This window comes from Hemicordylus capensis, chromosome 5, assembly GCF_027244095.1.
Source record: "Hemicordylus capensis ecotype Gifberg chromosome 5, rHemCap1.1.pri, whole genome shotgun sequence".
Lineage (NCBI taxonomy): Eukaryota > Metazoa > Chordata > Lepidosauria > Squamata > Cordylidae > Hemicordylus > Hemicordylus capensis.
In genome coordinates, this window is record NC_069661.1 from 171,293,274 (window position 1) to 171,309,491 (window position 16,218).

The 16,218-nt window shown below is 39.5% G+C and overlaps 1 protein-coding gene across 2 annotated transcripts in view; it reads left to right on the plus strand.

Annotated features, from left to right (window-relative positions):
* The window catches only part of CTTNBP2 (cortactin binding protein 2), a 140,873-nt gene that overhangs the window by 48,940 nt on the left and 75,715 nt on the right, over window positions 1-16,218 (plus strand). For both annotated transcript variants that reach the window (XR_008308141.1, XM_053253762.1), the window contains exons 3-4: window positions 3,166-3,390; window positions 9,567-11,199. Coding sequence is in view for 1 of the 2 variants with exons in the window: in XM_053253762.1 (XP_053109737.1) it covers window positions 3,166-3,390; window positions 9,567-11,199 (1,858 nt within the window). In the remaining variant the exon portion in view is untranslated. The remainder of the gene's footprint in view (window positions 1-3,165; window positions 3,391-9,566; window positions 11,200-16,218) is intronic.

Below are 16,218 nucleotides of genomic sequence, written 5' to 3' on the forward strand. Positions count from 1 at the left end.
TTTTTTGGATAGGTAATTAAAAAAAAAAAGATAATGGATTGCACCATACATTTTCTGTATCTGTTCAGATTTCAATACCGGGTTAAGATTTTCTGATGGATAATGTCATAGAATGGACTAGACCATAAATTTTTATCACTCTGTCAAATTTAGGTGCTGAAGTATGTTTTTCCAATTGGTACTGTTTTCTGATGGTCTAGACTGTGATTTTTCTTCACAGTTAGATTTCAGTACTATGTTAAGCTTTTCTGATTTTTATTTATTTATTTATTTATTCATTCATTCATTCATTCATTCATTCATTCATTCATTCAATTTTTATACCACCCTTCCAGAATGGCTCAGGGTGGTTTACAATTAAAATAATATGATGAAACATATCAAAACATATGATGAAACATGCCGTAATTTCTCTTGAGTCTGTCAGATTTCAGTGTTTTTCACTACCCATTCACATTTCAAAACTAGGGCAAGCTGTTCTGATGGGTACTGTTTTATGATGAACTTGACTGTAACTTTTCATTGCTTTGTAAGATTTTATTACTGAGGCAAGGTTGGGCAATGCTTTATGATGAACTACTCTGTAAGTTTTCATTACTGTGTCAGAATTCAGTATTGAGGTATGCTTTTCTGATTGGTAACATTATATGATGAAATGCACCATAATATCTCTTGAGTTCCTTATGCTGATATTTCTTGGATGCTTCTCCTCATCATTTGTACTGTCCTTATACTTGCCCTTCAGGATTTGATGGTTTCACACCATCAGTAATTAATGCTATTCCTCATTTCTGAAACTCTCTTGGAAGTGACTTATCATTCTTGCCATTATTTTGTGAGGCTGTCTATTTATGGGAGTATTAGTCTTCTTTTTAAAATCACATTCTATTTTTGAGCCATGATTCATTCTTCATTAGGATTCATATTTATTATTTAGTTACTGGCTGAGCAAATGTCTTCATGATAGGGAAAGAAAGTTTCACTTTCTGATTATTTAGAATCTAATGTGAACAGAAGATGACATTAGTTAGTCAGAGGTCTGGAACATGAGTCCTTGCGGATAGCTTTCTCCCCACCCCGGTCTGGTGCATTTTTGTCCTCAACTTTCAAAATAGCTTAGAGAATTCTACTTCACTTGCACCAGGAAAGCTGGAATCAAAGGCTATCTACAGGATAAATTATGCATCAGTAATCAGCCCATTTTTGTGATTTGCACAATGCATGAATACAGATATAGCACAAAATATCTTGCCCCAAATAGATTGGATTCTAATTATGAAGGAGAAAGTTCCCACCAGGAAGCTTCATCACCTTTATCTCCACAGCAACCTCCTGTGCTCTCCCCAAAGGTTTCTCCTGAGGGTCAAAGGACTCTCAGGAACAGAGGGTTAACAGGGGACGGGGGAATGCCCAGAGGAGGCACCATGCATGAGGAGAGATTTTGGGGGGGAGGGGTTCAGGGGGCTCCTGTGGAGTCAAGGATGTTCCCTTGTGAGGACAACTTTCTTCCAGATACAATGTGTAGGATATCATTGAGTTTTACTTGCAGATTGGTCTTCCATGCCTGAACCTAACTACTCAGCACACATTTCATTTTTGTCATTTTTGAAGTGAGAAGTTCAGAGACAAAATATACAATGTATCCTGAGTGAAGACAGACCATTTTTAGAGCTGTGATGATGGAACTGGTGTGAAAGCATGCATCCACTGTGTGAAACCAAACCCACCTTTTCTGACCAGAGTCAAGCTCTTAAAAAAATTAGTTCCACAAATTTTCAGTTGAAGCTGGTTGTGAATAATGCTGACTAGCTGGTACCTGAGAGATCACCAAGCAATCTACCCTCCTCAAACTGCAGAATGGCTTTGAACTTTAAGCATGTATCTGTTTTTAAATTATTAATAAAGCAAAGGATGAATGGAAAATTAGATAAGTGTATATGTGGTGCTTTAATTTTTTTAAAGGGTTTCAGTCTACTTGAGGCATGTAGGAGAGGACAAAAATTACATCAAACTAGCATTCAGGTAGCTAGTACAAACATCTATTATTCAAATGGTGCAAAGCCTAAAAGAAGTCAGGCAGACACACAGTTGAGGAGTTATGTTGCAAGTTCTTTTTTCATATGATGTCTTATCCTCTTCCTTGTTAAGGGCTACATCAAGTTTTCTTGTTCATCAGTAGACTGCTGAACTTTGTTTTTGCACATAAGCTTCCTTCTAAAATAATACAATGAAGATTATTCTTGTAATTTATGTCATAATGAAGGTTAACAGCAGTCTTTATAGTCCTATATTTCAGTTTTCATAATCTCATATTATAGAGCATAATCTGTTATAATCTCCTCTCTTTTTAAATTCTTAAATATAACATTTTGTGAATGTTTGGGACAATATAGTCCAGTTCAGATAATACTTTGACAGGTGCTCCCTTTATTCATGTGAGGAAGGAGCATGGAAAACACTTCTCTCCCCATAACCTGCTGGCCAGCACCTAATCACATAGGGGTTCAGACTAACCACCCCGCTATATGATTAGGCATTGGCAACCTATCGTCCCAGGTGGGACAATACTTGTACCATCCAAGCTTCCTCCTTACATGATTAAAGGGGGGCAGTCAGATCCGACAGTTTTCTTTTACTTTTCTGATAATAACTGGTAACGTGTATGTGTATGTGTGCGCATGTAAAAGTTTACAGTAGGTTTGGGGGCAGAGGAAGTGAAAAAGTCATTCCCTTTTTATTTTACTTATTTATTTAACATAGTTGTATACCACCCAAAAAGCATGTCTCATCGCAAGTTTTAAAAAGTGAATGATGCTAAAATGGCAAGTCGTCTTATCATCAGCACTGAAGGAACTCAAATTTTAAATTCTTGATTCATCTCAGGCATATATTTGAAAGCTACAGTTCATTCATTTTGTTATTTGAAATGTTCTTGGAGAACTGAGGTTTTATTTAGAACATGGTCATAAAAAAATTGGTGTTCTAAAATACTTAATTTAAAATGGCTAACTTTTTGTGGGAAATACTGAATTCATTTGCAATCGTCTAAAAGTATTACTGTGTGTTTCCATGATGCTCTAGGTGCACAGCTGAGTGTTAATTTATTACTTAACTACTGTATTCACTAACTGCTGGTTTTGTTCATCTCTGTGTTTAATACTTTAGGCTCGGAGGAAGGAGGTTTTTATCCAGGAACGGTATGGGAGATTTAATCTTAGTGACCCATTTCTGGCTCTGCAGAGAGACTATGAGGCAGGAGCTGGCGATAAAGACAAGAGGTCCATCTGTACGAACCCACTCTCTATTTTAGAAGCAGTTATGGCTCACTGCAGAAAAATGCAAGAAAGAATGGCAGCTCAGTTGGTTGCAGCAGAAAACAGACAAAAGAAGGTACCACATATATTGAGTTTTTTCCCTTTCTAACTGCTCACAATACTTCAAAATAATTTTATGATCACTTTTATGATCATTTTCAGGGTTTTGTGTCATTCCATGGAGTTTATGCCAAATATACTTTATAATTAATAACAGATTTCTGTTGGTTAGCTTATAGAGTCCTCTTTAAAAGAGTTAAATCATTTTCTCTGTTATCAAGGGGTAGGCAGCACAGTCCTCCAGATCATATAACATTATTCATTATTGCTCCAAATCCTAATGCTTCTACATTCTGATTCCTTACAACAGAGACATAAGGAAGTAAAATCTCTCAAGCTCTGTTAGGATTATACTTCTGCCCAGGGATTTTCCACTGGGAGTGGGGAGAGATCAATAGAAGACCTTGGATGCACAGGTCCTCCCCCGCATTTCCCTTCCCCCCCCTTACCACAGAGGAGAAGTGAATGTATAAACTGGGAGGGCCTTCATTCAGATTAATGTGGGTCTCCTATTCATGTTCATGTCTCCTCATAGTGTGCGAGAAAGTGCACAGGAGAAAACTGCATAAGCCTAAGGCCTGGTCCCAATACCTGTAAGTCCTGGGGTCATTTTTCTTCTGAAAAACTGAAACTCTTGTCCAGAAACTGTGCTTGAATGCAGATATAAACCAAAGTTGCCACTTTCTGAACCTGGCTGAGAGCATACCTTAACTGCAAGCTAAGAACTAACAATAGCGCAATGCGTCCAATATAGCTGCTGATGGTTGACAACTCAACGTAATTAGATCAGCTCTATGACACCTGAAACCAAACTTTCTTTGGACTTTATTTACATATATTTTGCCAAGTAATTAAAGATAAACATGCTTCGTACAGTGATTCATATACTTGCAGACAGATGTATTACAGTACTACTAGGAAGGCAAACCTTCAGTTGCTTGACTCTTGAAAAATAATCCTCTATTGAGTTTATTTGGATCAGAGAGAATATGCACAGGTGGGTTTTTTTGTGTGTGTCTAGTTTTGCAGAAATTGTGTGGAGGAGACTGATACATCTGGGTCATGACCTCATGACCTTGCAGGAGCATGTCTAACAGAATATCTCTAGGATTTGGTGTGTCAAACACAATAGGGTTGGGATAACATCAGATGCAGACAGAAAGCTTGGATAGGCAGAACAGGAAATCAGGATGGGTAGAAGGTAGGTGTGCTGGCAAGACCAAGCCTAGAACGAAAGATGGCCAGGAAAAACTGGTGTATATCCATAAAGTTGTTAGAGCAAACAAATAGAAGAGTAATCAAACAGCCTGTCTCAGTTCATGGCAATAACTACATAAGCAACTCAAAGAAATAGCTGTTTACCTGTGTTACAGAAGCTCTGAGTAATGAGGGTGCACATTCCCCAGAGGCAGCTGTGGGAGAGGGGGAAAATAATCTGATACATAAATTTTATTACTTACTTACTAGATCTAATATACAACCTTTTAGGCACAATGCTTCACAAGGTGGCCCAAAATAAGAGTTGGTCATAAAAAAACAATTATGCACCAGTAGTTCAATTAAGCCAGGAATAAAAGAGATTATTAAAATCACATCAATTTGAAAATGAGAAACCAAGAAATTACTAACATCAAAGCAGATTATTAAAGCAATGTTGAATACATGCTTTCAATTCAGGTACAATGCAGTAAGGCTGACGGGAAATGACTGAATATTAGGGTAGTTCCATATTTATTATTTATCTAATTTATTTTTCAAATATATACGCTGCATTTTGGCTCCCAAAGAAACCTCACCCACCGTAGGAGACATACAAGATGAATGTAAAAATGCAACAAATCCAATTTTAATTCCAAGGCAATAAAAGACAGCAGCTGCAAAGGTCAATCTCAATAAAACAGTAGCAGAAATAAAGTAATGCTGCCTGCCCAAATCACTGTTTCAAAGGCCTTTTGAAATGAAAGGTTTTAGCTTTCTCCCTTCATTTTGGAAAAAATACAACATAAAAAGCAATCTGCTCCATCTCTCCCCCCTTCCCCTGCCAATTGTTCCTTTGTCAATTTGATTAATATGAAAAGCTATTTCAGTGACTATATACATTGACTATATACAAGACTATATACATTGAAGAGAAGAAACATGTGCAAAATAGGAAGCAAAGTAAGAGCAAATGAATACAATCCTATCTCATAAGCTTCAGCTCAGTATTCACAAGCCCTGAGTCTCTGTACATAGTGCCAAATTGAATATGTGCTCAGTGACTTATATTAAATTAACAATTTTTTTACCTGTAGCCCCTCCAGGGGGCTTCCTAAAGGGCGGGGGGGTCTACAAAGGTTCCCCCTCCCCCCACTGGCCTCTAGGATCTTGCAGGGACCATTTGAGCATATGCGGTGGCCATTTTTAAAAATAATTGTTTTTTTTAAATAATGGCTGCTGAAAACAAAATGGCTGCCATGCATGCTCAAATGGCCTCTGTGAGGCCTGGCATGGCCTAGGGCCTCACAGAGCCATTTGAGCATGCATGGTGGCCATTTTGTTTTTTGTTTAATTTTTAAAAATGGCACCCCCTTCAAGTGGTACACAGGGCACGTGCCCTGCCTGCCCCACCCTAGATACGCCCCTGAATGTTTTACTGTTTGCTACTGTGTGGTTTGTTGGGTTTTTAAAATGATTGGTTGAGTTTGGCCAAAAGGCAGAGTAGAAATGTAAGAAATAAATACAGAAGACAACAGTCTTTCTAGGTCACTGTTGAGGATAGCGAAAGCAGTTTCAGCAATTGTTTATAGTACCACTTGTTAGCTAGGCAGAGAATCTATGTGAGTCATATCTTATCATATATAGCATCAGTAGCCCCATTCAGACATTAGTCTTATTCACACATTTTGTTCAACACTTTTATAATGCGTGTACAGTGTTAACAGACACATAAATGTACACAGATACAGTCTTTCACATGCTATGTTGAACACAGGTGCAGCAGGGCACTTCCTGTCTATACCGTACATTTGAGGGGGCTAGGTTCAACTTATAAAATGAACACAGGTACAGTAATTCACACAAAAAAATAGAAGCGTGTTATAACCTGCACAGCATTATGTCTGAATAGGACTATTATGTTGTATGAATGTACAGATGTCTGTACAGTCATTGTTTTAATGTATTAATGACTGTACCTATGTTTATTTTAAAAGTGAATCTGGGTACAAGTCCCCTTAAAAATTCAGGATACAGGTAGGAAGTGTAGTGCAGTACTTGGTTCAGCATCACATGCGAATACATGTACCTGTGTAGAGATCTGTACCTGTGTACACTGTGCACTCATTGTACCCATGTTGAACATAATGGGTGAATAGGGCTAATGTTTGAATCCCAACCCATTTGTACACAATATAGTCAATGTCATGTTGTTTCACATGCTTGTCTCTTATTATCCAGGCAACAGTTTGCTCTCTTCAGTCTCTGATTTAAGTGAATTCAAAGACTGATGCTATTATCGCAGTGCTGGAGGAAGAGGTTTGCTGGATATAGAGCATAAATCTCCTTTCCTGATTCATCTTGTCAAACTTTTCTCCTCCCACTTCTCTCCCCCTGAACAAATTGAAAAAGAATTCTATAAACAGGATTAAAAACAAAATGAAACGGTTCTAAGCTGATTCAACAACAACAACAATGCTGCCATTGCAGATAATTTTCTCTTACTCATTAGAAGTATGCCTTCCAGAATTTTTATCTAAGTATCGGTCTATAGGATTAGCTTTTTGACATGTACTTTCTCTCTGCTTCCCCTTCACAATGATACCTATTTTATTTCTGCTAAATACAAAGAATTGTTTTTATTCAGAGTGGGTGGGAAAGACATCAATGTTTCTGTTAATTTTTTGTTTAAAGCTTTCTATGAAACAAAGCAGAAGCTGTTTTCTTAGAAGAGAGTCAAGAGGGAATGTACACAAATAACAAAAACAAAAATTATTTGGAGGAGCTGTCCAACAGGCTATCAGCTTTCCTCTGGGCTGGAGGGAGGAGAAGCGATGCCATTGGTGAAAAGTAGACCACTCAGCAGTCACCGGCTTGTAATGACTTTCCTTTCGCTAGCAACCAAGGCCAAATTTGAACCACTGACCTAGAGATGAAATGCTTCATATCTCATTACCAGTCCTCTGGGCCATCTGGTTCCCCAGATTATAGTGTACATGCAACATGTTCACTATACAGTATCTTCTTACAACTCTGAAATTAGTATGATTTTAGCATCTAGTGGAATGTAAAATCCTCCCTGACTCTCTTACAATTATAAGTACCCAACTGAAACAACGTATTTATATTCTCTTGTGAGCTTATTGTCCAACTGTGCAGTTTTAAACATTGCTCAAAATTGAACTGTTAAGGGAAGGAGACCCCTTTTTGCAAAATGAAGAAAGAACATTGAATGAACACTCTATAAGCATTTAATCTCATCATCACATTGTGACTCTTCCTCACTCCTTCAAGTGATGATCAGAGGACTTAAGTTGGGCTAATTTAAATGATACAGGTGAACCATGTTATCTGCTGGGGTTCCGTTCTCTGCTACAACTATGGATAACAGAACCACCAATTATGAGTAATTGCATCAATGGGCTGTGTGGAGGTTAGCTTCCTGGAGGGAGGGGGGAGGCTAAAAATGGCCAAAATCTTAATAAATTACAGGGGGAAAGAGCTGTACTATGTTCTGTGGGTCTCCAGATGTCCAGCAATGCCCCCCAAAGGCCCAATTCTGCCATTTTTGGTGGGAAATCATGATTAAAATGTTTTTAATTGGAAATGAACCACAAAATGGCTCATGTCCTCAAAATGGTGGCCAGAAATGACCTGGGAGGTTATTTCCGGTCACCCCGAAACCGTGGATATGCAGAATTTAACCCCTTTTGTTCCACATATGTTGGGGTTACCCAACTGCGGATACTCAGACCTGTGGATATCAGATCCGTGGATAGTAAGGTTTGCCTGTAGTCCAACTGGCCCATTTAAATATTTAGGAGAAGAGCCACACGTCTACTTCCCACTCTGCATACCAGCGTGCCATAACCTAAATGTCTAGGGTGGACAGTTTATCTGAACCTCCGCTCAACATATTTCATTGGATGAAACCCTCCTACCTATGCAATTGATTGATGACACCAGTGCTCCAGATGTGGCCGGGAGGGGGGAATGTGCACTCCCATTCTCATTCCCCACATAATGGATAAGCTAGTCAGAGTATTGTCTGAACTGGACCATTATGATTGCCAAGTAATGCTAGTAATGTAATTGGTAACCTGGCAATGCTTCTAAATGTAATGGTTAGGGTAGGAGTCAGGAAGGCCTTTTCTCTCCCTTTACATAACTGTAACATCCTCTGACCTTGTGAAGAGTAGATTGACTAAGGGGGCAGTTTCACACAGGAGATGACCTACCCATCTAGTCACTTCAGGAGTGCATGAGCCTTCTGCTAGGCTCACATCTATGCTAGGTTCACAGAAAGTTTCTGATTATGTAAGCCAATGACTTCATAGGAAGATGCCTGATTCCTGCTAGCACAATGGCTAAACTAAGTGCTGCTGCCATGGGAGAATCAGAGTAGCCATGTATACATCATCCACATGGGCTGACAACTCCATGCACAAGTTGACAACTCCATGTAACTTGGAAGCCTACCAGCAACCCCTCATGTTCCCAGGGCAACAGTGTTGGGGCTTCCTCATGTGTGTACTGGCCATTGGAGAGTCATACTGAATTTGAACCCAAATAAAAACATTGGTTCAGAGAGGGTTTCCCCCCCGGTGAACTGGAACCAAACCTAAAATTTCTTGATTGCCTTGAGCAACCCTCTAAACCAAACCTCTAAATGTAAAAAGTGGTAACCAGTTAATAAGTGGTTCAGTAATCAGACACTTGGCTTTCAATTTTATCTTCCTGTCTATCTAAATCCTGTTATATATATTTTGCTTGTAAATATTTAAAAATCTACATATGATGTAGTACAGAAACTGTTTTTTCTGATTCAATAATGTCTGTTGGAACAGAAAAATAATGTTTTCCCCCAGTAATGTCTATTGATATCCCAAACATAATCTTTATCATTTCTAAAGCATAAAATGCCAGTGTTTTTAAAACTGGGACCAAAAAACACACATCCCTATGATAATGAGAGTGTTCTGCATTTCTTTGTAGTTGGAAATGGAGAAATCACAATTACAAGCACTTGAAATGGAACATAAGAAGCTGTGCACCCGTCTTGAGGAAGAGCGTGGCAAGAATAAACATGTCGTATTGATGCTAGTGAAAGAATGTAAACAGTTATCCAGTAAAATAGTAGAGGAGGCCCAGAAACTGGAAGATGCTATGGCAAAATTTGAGGAGGAAAAGAAGAAAGCTAGAGAACTGGAGGAATCTCTTGCAGCTGAGAAACAACGGAGCACACAAATGGAAGCACAAATGGAAAAACAGCTTTCTGAATTTGACACGGAAAGAGAGCAGCTGCATGCCAGGCTTGGCAGAGAGGAAGCGCACACCTGTGAGTTGAAAGAAGAGAGGGAGAAAATGAGAAAAATGATTGAACAGTTGAAAAAGGAAAATGATAGCAAGTTGCATCTTTCTCTCCCACGTAGGAATAAAGGGAGAGGTCCTGTCTCTGTCTCTGTTGGGACAGAGGGACCAGCTTTGAGAACGCTTGCCTGCCAGACAGATGTGGTATTAATAGATGGTGGTGCTGAAAATGTTAGGAAGTTGCCTTTAACTGTACCTGTAAAGCCTTCAACTGTCAACCCTTTGCTCTCTGGCCACTCAAAGATGAATGTTTGCTCCAATGCAGCATTTGTGAAACCAGTTATCGACAGACATTCTTCCTGTAGTGACCTGCTCCTATCCCCTTCTACTCCCATTCTGACTCAGGGTCAGAGCAGAATTGAGGAGAATGGACCAAGTACATCACCAGACTTATCAAACATACCTTCCCCTTTTCCAAACAATGTGGCTTCCTCTCCAGCAGCCTACTTACAAGCTTCATCTATGCACTCTTCACATTCTCCATCTGCTAATACTACTGGACATCAAGGTCTGAATTCACGTGTCCAGGCAGCTAGATTTAGATTTCAAGCTAATGCTAATGATCAAGACCAAAATGGAAACACTACCCAAAGCCCTCCATCAAGAGATGTATCGCCCACAAGTCGAGACAACCTAGTTGCCAAGCAGCTAGCTCGGAATACCGTCACCCAAGTCCTTTCAAGATTTACAAGTCCTCAGGGCACTGCTGCTGGACGGCCAGGAATGTCACATTCCATAGACGCTGGCACTTATCCTCCACCAGTTGGTAGAATGGGCTTAAAGACTCCCAATGTGTCAAGAATTGACAGAGGAAACCCCCCACCTATTCCTCCCAAAAAGCCAGGCCTTTCACAAACTCCTTCTCCGCCACACCCACAGCTAAAAGTAATTATGGATAGTGGCCGCTCACCTAATATAGGTGCCAAAACTGAGAGCAAAGCTGTAGTTTCACCTCCTTCCAGTTCACCTCAAGGAATCAGGGTAATAAATGAGGAAGTTAGTTCTAAGTCCTCACCTCAGCTGCCACCCAAACCAACGATAGATATATCAGTGGCATCTGCAGGCTGTGCCATACCAGCCATGGCCACGTCTCAGGTGGGTGCCTGGCCTTCCCAATCCCCTGGACTGAACCAACCTGCATGTTCAGAAAGTTCCTTTGTCATTCCCACCACCATTGCCTGTAGCTCCTCCATAAACCCTATTAGTGCTTCATCCTGTAGACCATGTGATTCAGACAGCCTACTGGTAACAGCATCAGGTAAAGGGATTGTTGATATATTTCTAAACTCTATCCCTCTAAGAATGGTCTCTGTTTCTGTTTTGCTATGTGTTTTTATTCTCATAGCTTTCCTCCTCTCTAGATTTGTTTCCCCCACCTTTTTTTTTTTTTCAAAGTTGAAATTTCCATGTGCATTCTTTCTAAATTTCAGGGGTATGGGAAATCCATTCTGTTTCATATATTCTGGATTTTCGTGTGGCCATAAACTAGTTTTTCCCCCCAAGGACAATTTTGCATTAGTGTCTCCTTACAATGTGGAGACCCTTCAGATTTTTGGATGGAAACTTCTATGTGCCATTTGGCTTTCCTGGAGGCCTCTCTCTTATGAGGTAAAGCAACCAGCTTCAAAGCCAAGGACTTGTGTGCAGTAAAGAAGAGCTGTATAACCCTTTCCTTTACAGCTGTTTGCATACTCAGAATCCTGCCCCCACCCCCACACCCCCACACGCTTTTCCCTCCAAGAGAGAAAGGTATGGATCTCTTGGGAGATACACTCTCTTCTCAGATGGAAAAGACTCAGTTCCTCTGCTCCATCTGAAGCCACCTGTAGTTTCTTTACATGACAAAAGAGAGTCTTCTTACATCCTTACTGCTAGGCATGAGAAGCTGCCATTTCAAACATGTAGGAATGAGGGCTCTGGATTACTTTGCTAATTTCAGTCAAGTATTTAAGAATGGCCTCTCTGTGGGTGTCCTCCAAATCAGTTGAGCTTCTGAGAACATTCCAAGAATGGCTATCCAATATCCCCTTTGGGAAACCAAATAACTAGGGCAATTTTTAAAAGGTCAGAATGATTGGAGATAACTAGTTGGTTTTATTTATGGAGGCTCCCCCCACCCCAGTAGTTCTATTGGCTATATTTTTCTGTGTCATTGCACAGTGGGGTGTTGTTCAACAGGGAGGCTTGGCAGCTGAAGCACTAAAGCCGGGGACATTGCTGCTAACATTTAAGCCACGTCCTTAGTGCCCTGAAGCATTCCTGAAAGATGCTGAGGACATCTGGTGTTTCATTTGCTGCAGACTGGCTTCCATTTGAACTCTGCTTACCTTAGTCTTTACTCCAAGCACTGACAGAATCATGCATCTTCATTAGGCCTGTGCAGTTATTTGGCTCCATATAGATGAAGCCAAATAATACACACAACCCCATTGGCATTGCATGGAGGCAAGCATTCCTAAGACTCAGCTTCACACAGGATCCATCTCTTTTAACCAACTCCCTCCTGGTTTGAAAGGCCCTTTAAGGAGCACGGAGTGGAGCCCTCTCTAGCACTATCCCCATAGAGCTCTATGAGAAAAGCTCTGGAAAGGACTCCTCAGGATTCCTCGATGGTGCTGGAGTGCTCCGGAACATCATACTCTTTCAGGGGCCCTCAGAACTGGTAGGGAGTTAGTTGAAGAATGGAAGTGTGCATTGATAATGTTTGCCTCTGCACAGTGCTAGCCAAGCTGTGCACATTATTCAGCTTCAGCCATTTGGAGCCAAATATCTGTATAGACCTAACCTTCATACTTATAATAGTGGCCATCATAGTGAGCCTTTCTTGTCTTTGATTTAGAGCTGTGTTTGCCATCAAGCATACAGGTACCAGCTTCCTAGTCCTGCAAAGAATGAAATATCTCCGCAAGATTACACTAAGATAGAGACCATTTGCTTATTTCTGTATTGGGAATCTACAGATCTAAGTGGACTGCACCATATACATAGTTCCACCACACTTATTTATGTATTTATTTAAGATCTCCCTCCCCCACATAATTAATTTATTTATTAATGCTCTGGTCATTAATTAATTTGAGGGGTCAGACTGATAAGCATTCAAGGGTTTAAAAAAACCCACCATTTCTCTACATATGAACAGTGAATAGCTTTTGAACACTGAGAGTAGAAATTTGGGATTTGGCAATACATGAATACAACAAATATTTATATACCAAATACCAGATAAGTTAACAAATATTTATATACCCAATAATATGACATGAAGGAGAAGGAGCACACCTCCCAAGTGGCTGGGGTCTGGCATGCTTAGAATGACAAAGCTCTCCCCTATGTTCCAGCATAATTTCTTAAAACCACCTAAGAGAATCTGACCATCTATGCAATCCATTTGAACAGTAAGGATACTTAGAGAGCTGCACAGAGTTTTCAGGACCTGCCCCACAGCTGTACCACTTCCACACCACTGAAACGTAACAAAGCATTCATGATTTTTTAGAAGCATGAAATCTTTTAGAAGCATTGTAAGTTTTTTCTATTTAGGTTGACTTATGGCTGTGTGAGTTAGGCTGGAAAAAGATTTCTGTTTCTGAGCATTGTGCAAGCAGTTTTGCTTGGATGTTAATTAAACTTTAATGGGCAATTTTGTATTTATTTTTATGTATTAAAATCTTCCCTAGCCTTCAAGGAGGCATTAGGCTATATGTTCAGCTAAACAGAATAATATTTAATTTTAGTCGCTTAGCCCACTGGGAGTGGGAAGGGTGGCATTAAGAGCCCTAAAGTGGCAATATTTAGCAACAATTCACAAATGTAATATGATTAATGTCTGTTACAAGCAATGGTTATAAAATGAAGATAAGTATCATATGCAGGGAAGTTTGCTAACTGAAGTATTTATACATCCTATTTCACTATTCACCATATCCTTATTTCTTTATATATTTTTTTCTAGGTAAACATTAGTTGCCATCCAGACTAGCACTGCACAGCTGCAGCAATGCCTCACATCCCCACTGTCATGCAAGGGGAGAGGAGTCATTTTTGACTAACGCCCTTTCCCTCTGAAGCCCATGGTGCCTCCTGGAAATATGTCCCTGGGGCTGTGCAGTCCTCATGGACATATTTTCGGGAAGCAGAATGGGCTTCAGAGGGAAGGAGAGATAGTTGGAAATAGCCCCTCCCCCACTTTGCAATGGCACAGCATTAGTGTGGAATTCAGGCAGTGCTGCACGAGCACAGTGCTACTCTGGATGTCAGCCACTGCTTTTGTCTGGGTGCCACTTAGGTACAACTGGAAACATGAATTATATTCAAAACCTCAATGGGCCAGATATTAAAAGTAGTATCTGATGTAACTTCAGCACTGCACAGTTAGTACTGCGATCTGAAATAGCAAGACTTGACAGTTGAGTTCCAAATGGTCTGCCAAAACTCAGTATGTGGTTCTAACATTTCATTAAATATCAGCTTCAGGTCAGTTGAACATACACATTTGCAAATTATGGTGAAAAGAACCATTGAGTTAATTATAAAGCCATTGACAAATTCTGAGTGTGGTGAGTTTTTTAAAATGTTTCATATATGTCAGTGGATTTATTTCAGTTAGATGCAGTTAGGGGAGGGTAACCTAACTTCTGAAATTGCTCCTTATCAATTAACAGTAAAATGGTTCACCCATTAACTAGGCCTCTGTTTATGTGGGAAGGCATTGTTGTGCTGTTGCCTTAGTAACATACTACCTTAGAATGGTGTATCCTCATTTAACAAAAGACTAATTATAATGGAAGTAAGGGGGGGATGCACAAGGGACTCCTTTTGTACATCCTACTGAATCAGCAATAACTTTGCTTTTAAATTATTCTTAGCCTTTATTGTTGTCATTCTAGGAGACATGTTGCTTTAGCTTATGTAATTACAGTTGGCAGTAAATGTCTAAAGTCCTTTCTGGAGGCAATCAACATTAAAGTAACATAGCTTGCTTACATGCACTCCATACTTTGGTCAGGTATTCATACTGGCTGCCTATAAGAGCTATTTCATACATGCATGCCCTCCATGTGATCACCTTCCCCCTCCGTTCATTCCCACAACCAAAAATAAACACAAGAATACATGGACTCTTTGGAATAAGGCATTGGTATGTTGCATAAGGACTGAAGAACCTCTTGCACTCTTTTTGGCTTTTAGAAGTGCTACCAAGATCATCACAATCACTGCAGTTCTGTGTAGTCATGTATACATGTCACTCTAGTTAACCCATGAATTGTATATGGCTGCAGGCATATGCAATTGAGTCCAAAAATGATTGCATGGAAGGAAGCAGAGGCACTACCATTTTATTTATTTATTTATTTATTTATTTTGCATCTTTTTATATCATCCCAAACTTACGTCTCTGGGTGGTTTACAAGATAAAAACAACATTAAAACATTAGTTAAAAACAAAAACAAGAAATTTAAAACACAACAATTTAAAAATTTTAAAACAATATTCTAAAACAACATTAAAAACAATCAAAACAGTATCATATGTGTGTACTAGCCCTGAATGTATTAACGATATAAATCAACAGAAGTTTTTACATACTGCTGTCACCCCACATAAGAACACAATGCAGTCAGTTCTAAGATTAGGCCAAATGTTTGACGTCCCAGGTAAAATCCTGCTAGTTCTAACTCATCTTATCACTTATATGCATATGCACTCATGAGCATTCCAAGATACGAACATTCGGGCAGAACTGACAGCTTCTACTTGAATATAACTGAGTATGTATGCTCTCAGTAGCTATTTCAAGCAAGGATTTGAAGTGATATTCAAGATGGCAGCAGCAACTACCTGCTAGAACTAAGGGAGCATGACTGTACTCAATCATTATGGTTGCTGAACATGCTGAGCTGTATTCAGCATAGTTCTCACCACTAGATTATCATAGAAAGCATACATGAAATTGGATGGGGACTCTACTAGTTGCAAGATAACAGACAATATTTGCTTCCTGGCCTTGTTCTCAAAAGCCTTCACCAAAATTCCAGTTACCAAGAAGTAAGAAAAAAAAGTAATGCTTGTTCTTCTTTCCACTTTTGCAAGTAACTCATGAACTGGATATTGGGCACCAATTAGTTGCCAGCCTTTGTGTGGAAATGTGTTATAATATGACCTCAATTTGCTTGGAAGGCATGCTTCAGCTTAAGGCCAATGAATATCCATTGGATTTACAGTAAAGATGAACAGAAGTTTAACTTTTAAAACATGATTCAGTTGAATTTCCCA